The sequence below is a fragment of the Sinocyclocheilus anshuiensis genome, unplaced genomic scaffold (assembly GCF_001515605.1).
Source record: "Sinocyclocheilus anshuiensis isolate Anshui unplaced genomic scaffold, SAMN03320099.WGS_v1.1 scaffold1341, whole genome shotgun sequence".
NCBI classification, from domain to species: Eukaryota; Metazoa; Chordata; class Actinopteri; order Cypriniformes; family Cyprinidae; genus Sinocyclocheilus; species Sinocyclocheilus anshuiensis.
The window spans coordinates 1,062,942-1,071,356 of record NW_015553274.1 but is presented as its reverse complement, the minus strand read 5'-3'; the positions used below and the strand labels follow the sequence as shown (position 1 = coordinate 1,071,356).

General features: G+C 38.6%; 1 protein-coding gene across 1 annotated transcript; it reads left to right on the top strand.

The window, feature by feature from the left end:
- Nucleotides 1–761: 761 nt before the first annotated feature.
- On the top strand, nt 762–8,010 carry LOC107668268 (probable G-protein coupled receptor 176). Its single transcript, XM_016460089.1, has 3 exons — nt 762–1,676; nt 5,152–5,404; nt 6,545–8,010. The coding sequence occupies exons 1-3, from the start codon at nt 1,442–1,444 to the stop codon at nt 7,695–7,697; spliced, it is 1,641 nt and encodes a 546-aa protein (XP_016315575.1). The 5' UTR covers nt 762–1,441; the 3' UTR covers nt 7,698–8,010.
- The last annotated feature ends 405 nt before the right edge of the window (nt 8,011–8,415 follow it).

The following is an 8,415-nucleotide window of genomic DNA, read 5'->3' as shown; positions in this document are numbered from 1 at the left end:
AAAAATTTAAAAATTAGGTCAAGAAAATGCTTAGTAAACTACAAAATAGTTTAAATAGTTTATGGCCCTTTTTGCTGCAAAATCACAGTGCAGGAGAAGCATGTGCATCACTTTTGTATTAGGTGTAGAATTCACAAATATTTAGGCTAGTATAGTTTTGAATTAGGTGAAACCAAAACAACTTCTAGAAAACAACACACAATTGTGTAACTGGACTTTTGACTCTATACCTTCTAGTTACTGAAATATTGCCTAACCCTTCTTACAAAATCCTTGTGTGACAACTAGCCCCGGTCTCATTTCACTCAGGCTTTAGAGATTCCTCACGTGTTGTCTAAAATCTCCCCTGACCAAGGACCACTAGACTTCTTATTATAGACCAAGAAAACAAAAGCAACACGTAGACAAATTCAATGCAGTGTGAGGTTTGCACACTCAGTAGATATACTGCAAGGAGATAGTTTAACGTGTGGATTCGGTAGGCTACATGCTGGCGTTTTGCTCACTGGATAAATTATTTACTTCACAATAATGAAAACTGCTCAAATAACGTTTTTGTTCCGAGGATTCTGTTAATACCTTAACAGACGTTGCTTTGTTCGCGTGCAGTGCGTGTCTAGAGCAGTATCTGGCCAAATACACGCTCAATCCAAACCTCTGCTTAAAATTCTCACGCGCCTCTCGGAGACGCCGATGACTGACGGACACGGTGACGTTTTATTGTAAGCGCCCACCGTTCATTTGAAGCAATAAAGCGCTATTGTCACTCGCAATGAAGCCTGTTCGCTAAAGATCACACACTGACTCGATATTTAGCGTGATATGCGTTTACCAAAAATCGTTTTTTGACACTTGGATATGGCTATGATCATTCATAACGATCTCATACGGGTATGTTGGTAATTTCTCTGGCATTTTCTCTATGGCTTATCGTACACTGTTTAGACATTATTAGTAGCATACAGTTGCATATTGTAGTAACCCAATGCTCGCGAAATATTGTATATAACCCGTATTATTTTATGTTCGTCTGTTCACACGGCTAGTGAAATGAAGTTGAGTTGTGAGACGCGAGACAAGCGCGTGTCACTGTCGTATCGCTCCATCAATGACATTGTATATGCGATCTGTACTGTGTAATCAAAACTATGCCTTTTTTTATATCGCAAATATTCCTTTCAATATAGCGATTCTGAAAAGGCAGTTGTTTAGCGACAAGATCTGCAATGTGCAGTCCTGTATGGGATATTTTATTATCGAGAACGATCTCCGTCCAGCGTTTTTTAAAGATGCTTTGCGTTTTCGATCATTTTGATGAACTGGAGAAAACTCGCGAGTTAATCATGTTGGACACAACATCATAACGCTCGAGCCCTGTTCACCAATAACGTGTGCGTGGCGAGACCAGAGCCGAAGAATTTTGGTGGCGCTTCAGATATGAATGATGATGGAGGCGGATAACGCGGAGAGCTGGTTTCCTCTGTCAGAAAACGGAACCACACGTTTAAACGCATCTAACCTGGGTTTCCTAAACGCGTCGACTCCGGTGGGTCTGTGGGGTGATGCTCAGGATAAAGAGGTGACACGACTGGAGGAGATCCTGCACGCGCAGGAAAGAGCCTACAAAGATTTCACTACCACCATTCAAGTTTTCATCCTCATCGGCTCCCTTTTGAGTAAGTAGACAAAAACGACAATTAAAAATGTTTGGCTAATGATCAGCAAATGTGTGCGGGCTGCACTGGCTTCATCTCTAAATATATTTTAATAAAACAAACAATCACATATAACTGGTTAATTGATGCGATAAACGGCATACAGTTTGAGCCTATTATAAATTAATGGAGAATCGCACTGTGCGTGTGAATGGATAACCACTCTAAAGGTTATAGCTGGGGCACACATTTTATTTGGAATGTGAAAATGTAACAAACATGATCACAGGCTACATATTTTCCGTGATGAATCACATTTTAGCAGATGTTACATTGTATGTTCTTATCAAGTGAGAGATGAGAAATTGTAAACAAAGACGGTTCATTATTGAGCATTCACACAATAACGACGCACAGGTGTTGTAATTAGTCATGCTACAGCAAATCTTTTCGTTTCACAATCTGTACAATGCAAGCAATTAATGACAAACAAAAAAGTTGTTCTATTCAAACATCAAAAATTTAAAAAAAAATTGTGTACATAATGTAGGTCTTTGTATAAACAATGTAGGCTACGCTTGGTCAAAGCATGGGAATTTATGGGAGGAAGTGATGTTGAATAGCTGTTTTGTGTGATTAGTTTTCTCTTGTGAGCATAAGTGCAGCTTTATGTTTACTTCTTTTGTGAGTAAGTTTATTAAATTATTGACCTCAACTCAGTGATCATTTCCTTTCTATAATCTATGATGATATCTTTCTAAATTAGTAGAAACAACATTTTAATCACAAGTTGCTTGCAACTAACTCTGTGTTAGCGGACACATGTCCATACTTTAGATTTTTACAGTACATCACAACTTATTCTGGTATAGCCTAATATAAGCTTATTCTGAGATTCAGATTGTTTTGATGACAATGATTTTGTTGTCGTTGACACTTTGTACAAACAGCTTGTTTTTTCTAAAAACAAAACAAACTGTATTAGAGAGCAGCGCTATTTAAATTATTCGCCATGCCAGTGATATTTCCAAGAAAATGTGTTACACATTGCAGCAAAATGACTATCACATCTAGAAGTCAGTGATCATGCCACAAATCAGAAACAAAGAAATGAGATGTTGTTTTTACTGCGGTTCATTCATGCTTCAACTGATACAAACAGAGATGTGTAATGTTTCCTCAGTCAGTCACATGCCATGGTTCTAAGGAGGCTTTTTTCTACACGACAGCCGCTCACTCTGACAATGATACCTGGGACAAAAAAGACTACATTTTGTTTACACAGATTACATATAGATGCTGTAGAACACGACTGATAATCTTATAGAAATTATGCAGTATTTGGAGAAAGAGAAGTATTCAGAGCCTTCTCACAGTAAATGAGATTTTAGCATTGTTTATAGTATAATGTCCTTTTGTTCTTCTTGTTTTTTTTTTCTTCTGAACTACGTCAGAGGGAGGCAATTTTGTCAGACTCAAACAAACGAGCCATCACATGACTAATTAGCCTGCAGAACGCTTAGTATAAATGATCACAATCTGATGATCTGTTTCTGCACTGGATTAGGGCTCAGATTTCAGAAAAGTTGGGAATTTTGCATTTCAGACATTCATTGTGATTACTAGTTACGGAAGTCATTGTGGCAATGGGTTAGTCATTATTTCACTCAAGTTTTATCCTTGGCATTCATTTAGCAAACTGCTTTGCTCATGCTCCCTCCAAATGAAAAAATACAGTTGTTTTGTTCTGCAAATACTCCACTAACATCTATCTGTTTGCTGCTTATGCATCCAACGCATACATTTTGAATAATTCTCAAACAAAGAATTTAAAGGGCTATATCATCCATAATTGAAAATTCTGTTATCATTCACTCATGGTATTATCATGATCATCCAAACTTGTTTCTTTTTTTATGTGGAACACAGAAGAAAGTAGTGATACAGGTATGGAACGACATGAGGGTGAGTAAATGATAACAGAAAACTAATTTTTGGGTGAACTATCCCTTTAAAAACACAGCAAGATTTGATAATCTTCTGATCTGACAATTTCATTACTTTTGAGTGATTTTTTATCATTAAGATTAATCAGGCATGATAATTACAGCTAAGTTAGCCAACATCCAACATCTACTCTCACACCTCAAAATTCTCAAACATATTAGAAAGAGTTACTAATAAGACCACTAATGGAACCCCTGTGAAGTTAAATAACACTATTAGCCACGGGCATACTAGAGACTTCTGGGAACAAATGGACAATTGACCGGCACTGTCAGTGTGCACTCAAAATGTCACCAGAGTAATAACACAGAGGCAGCTGCAGATGGATTCCACTGTGCTTTGCTTGTTACACCTGCATGGTAATGGGAAAAGATGAAAGTCACAGTCATTGCGTAAAAGATGCACCTTCCAAACGTGTGTCAAGCGTAATAACGGGTCTGGCTAGAGAGCACCTGTCACCTAAGTGCTCCGTTCACATCAACATCCAAGGAAAGATTCACCTCAGGCTCCATTTCAATTCAAGCCGTGTGAATTCCATCATGTCTGTGCATCATTTCTTCAAAGTAAATTAATCTTGCATAGATTTCCACTTGAAGTGACATGCTACATTTCCATTTAGCCCCAAGTAATACTTTTTTACTTGCTTTCTCTGATTGTTTTAAATGCTTATCTATGGTATGAAGAAATTAAGCAAACTATGGAAATGCTTATCAGTTACAGCTGTGTTGTCATGCGTCATGTTAAAGAATAGTCTGGGTTCAGTATAAGTTAAGGTCAATGGACAGCATTTGACTTTCAAATTGTCCCTCATGGACTGTGGAAGTAAATAGGACCAGGTTTGGAGTATATAAAAGCAGAAATGTAAAGTTTATAACTATATTAAAACACTTTCCTGTAATAACTTGTGAGTTATTTAACCTGTAAAGCTAAATCATAATTTTTATAGGAATTTTAGGGTTTTACATGATAAATTGTATGTAGTAAAAAAAAAACAGTGATACTTTAATTTTAAGTGCTTTACTAGAACCCTTTTTTTATAGAGAAGATGAAATTTAATTTTGTGGTAATCATCATGATACAATTGCTCTCAATTGAGCATGTATTGAACCCAGAATAAAATTAATTATCCAAAAAGTGTCCCACCTCATGTGAACATCTCAATATTAGAAACACTTGGTTTCTATGTCTGTGCATGCTAAGCTTTTGCTTCTTCCTCAAATCTTATACCCTGTGCTGTGAGCTTGGTTTGTCCTTCACAGCAGCATTAGAATGCCATACTGTTGCTTACAGGAACCACAAAGGGAACAAGGCTTTTTTCCCCCCTTCAAATTAGCGTGCAACCTTTAGATACCTCATTGCCATGGGAACTGCTGTAGACAATAAGATGAGGGCTGCTCATGTCCCACTCACATTCAGTTGTGTCCTTAGATACTGACATAGGCTTGTAACCCTCCTCAGCCTTTTCTCCTTTTCATCTCTTCGTCCCCAGGCAATACTGCAGTGCTGTGGTGCACTTGTTACACAAATGTCTTCAAATCAGTCACGAATCTCTTCATCAAGAACCTGGCATGTTCTGGTATTTGTGCTGGGTTGGTGTGTGTGCCCTTTGACATAGCCTTGAGTGCCAGTCCCCTATGCTGCCTATGGGTCCATACGCTCCTGCTGTGCAAAACCATCAAGTTCCTACACAGGCTTTTCTGCTCTGCCACTGTGCTCAGCTTTGCTGTCATCGCCCTGGATAGGTGAGTGGACATGCATGCTAATTCACTCATCTTTTACTAACAATTAAAGTGTAATTGTTTCAGATTTGAGGTCAATAAGGGTCTCAACCAAACGGTAATTAAAACACTTGGTTAAGATGATAATATGGTGAACGATCTCTTGAGAAAATCTGAAAACTCTTACAGTTGTAGTCAACCCATGGGCACCAGCTATTTCACAGACTAGTGCTTCCATAGCTACCTACTCCGCCAGACCCTTTATCAGTTCATTGAATAATCTATTTTGCTTAGCACAGAAGCCTTTCTTGAGACATTGTTTTCACTTCAGAAAAAAAACATACATGCACCATGCAGACACAAATCACATAATAAAACTGACTTATTTTCTGATTTTACATATTTTTTTAAATTTCCTTTTGTGTCTTTCCTGGGATTTTCATTATGAATCTATCTAATCAATCTATTTATGTCTTTTTGTGCACACATAAAGCAGTTTAATTGTGCTATAAACAATTTAGTCCACTAAAAAGTATTATTGCTATGTAACTGATTTAAATAGGTCTGGGAACGGAAATGTTCTTATTTAGTTCATATTCAGAACAAATTCTATTTAAACAAAAAACATTTAGCACAATTAGTGTGGTCAGATTTTTTGTGAATCTAAACCATTCAACTAGTATAGTCCGATCTCTAAGCAAAACAGGCTCTTTAATTGAATCAAAACTCTTCAGCACAAGCAGTGTAGTCTAACTGATTCCCAAACAAATTACTTTTATGAGTCGCTTCCTTTTAGTCAGTATCATTCAGTGCAACTTGTATAGTCCGATCTCTAAATAAATGACTCTCATGAACTAGTTCTTTTAAATGAATCAAACTTATTATTAGCATGACCAGTGTATTCCAACTGATTCCCAAATGAATGACTCCTATGAGTTGATTCTTTATAGTGAATCAAAACCATCAAGCTTAACTAGTACAGTACAGTCCCTGAACATTAGCCAACAGAAAGCTGCTTGGTTTGAAAATTAATTCTGTGTGAGCTGTGCTTCGTTTGTCTATTTTAACAATAGGTAATGGACCTTTTTCGCCTTTGAAATTTTACCAAAATTTTGCTAATGTGACTGCACCTTAACAGTGGTGCCTTCCCTGTTTCATTTCCAGGTACTACTCAGCGTTGTATCCTCTGGAGAGAAAGATATCAGATGCCAAATCCAGAGACCTGGTCATCTATATCTGGGTGCATGCGGTGGTGGCCAGTGCCCCTGTTTTTGCCGTAAGCAATGTGACGGATGTCTACGCCACCTCTTCCTGTTCTGACGGCCAATCACTTGGACATCTGGTTTACATGATCACATACAGTATCACCACACTCATTTTACCACTAGCAGTGGTGTTTCTAGCCATGGCACTAATCCGCCGTGCACTAAGCACCAGCCAGAAGAAGAAAGTGATCATCGCAGCACTGCGCACCCCACAGAACAGCATTTCCATCCCGTATGTGTCTCAGCGCGAGGCTGAACTTCATGCCACTCTGTTGTCCATCGTTCTAGTCTTCGCGCTGTGCAGCACTCCCTACGCCGCTCTGGTCATATACCGTTCAGTGCTGGGGGCTGCAAAAGCCTCGTCTTGGTTACAGCTGACTGCTGTGTGGCTGCCAAAGGTCTCTCTTCTCACCAACCCGTTATTTCTCCTCACAGTAAACCGCTCTGTGCGGCTTTGTCTGCTTGATATGCTAGCACGCCTGCATCGGCGCTATAGCCGAAGGAACATGGTCAGCATTGGGGGTCTGGCTGAAGTAGGGCCACTAGGGGGCGAGACTGTGGTTCGCTCTGGTAGTCAACTCCTGGAGATGTTCAATATCGGCCAACAACAGATCTTCAGACCAAACGAGGACGAAGAAGTTGAGAATGAAATTTTCTCTGTGGCCTCCACCAACTTTCAACCCAAAGATGAAGGACAGGATGGAAATGGAAGGGTGGCAAGAGAGCTGCATCAGCCGCAGTCAGGGGATGCGGTAAAAGAAGAGGGCTTAGTGTTACCAAAACATTCTCCTATTCAGTCATGTGCCTACTCCTCTTCACAGGTCGCCCCTGCGACTCCCACAGACCCTGAGGATGCAACACAGTTTGGTTTTGGGCCGTTTGAGTTGCCGCCACAATGGCTGCCTGAAACCAGGAACAGTAAGAAAAGACTCCTTCCTCCCTTGGGTAACACACCAGAGGAGCTGATCCAGACCAAGCAGCCCAGAGTTCGGCCCGAGAGACGCATCAGTAGAAACAATAAAGTTAGTACCTTCCCCAATGTGGATCCATGAAACACAGAGTGCAGTGGACCAAATCATAAAAAGCCAAGAAGAAAGATTGTTTGTGTTTTATATCTAAAGTTATTTTGAGATTATTTTCTATGTGAGTGCAGAACAATGAAGGACATGGAGAGTATACGTTTACAGTAGAAAGTAGGAGGAGTTTACATGCTCGCTTGCTGTCTATTTGGACGATTTAATAGACATCCCTTCATCTCCATGTACTGACAGAACAGGAAATTGATCTTTCACAGGAAATTCAAGAAAAAAATAAGGTAGGCATGGATTGTATGACATTTGTTTTGTTGGAATGGTCAATAAAATGAATCACTATCATTTTTATGTAGATACGTTTGCTGTGTTGAATTTGACTGATGTGTCCTTCTTAACTGATGTTTAGCATAATCTATTTCACATAGCTTGAACAGCTAGTTAGAAACTAATGCATTGCACTCAAAATTAAAATATTATTGATTGTAAATGAACTTCCATGTACACTACCATTCAAAAGTTTTTTTTTCATGTTTTTGAAAGTGTCCTAATGCTCTCCAAGTCTGCATTTATTTGATCAAGAATGCAGTAAAAACTGCAATATTGTGAAATAATATTACAATTAAAAATAACTGATTTCTATTTAGCTTATGTTTGGAATAGCCTGTATTTGAAAATATATTTTAATACATTTTAAGGTAAATCACAAAATCATGTAAAAAAATTAAAAAAAAAATTT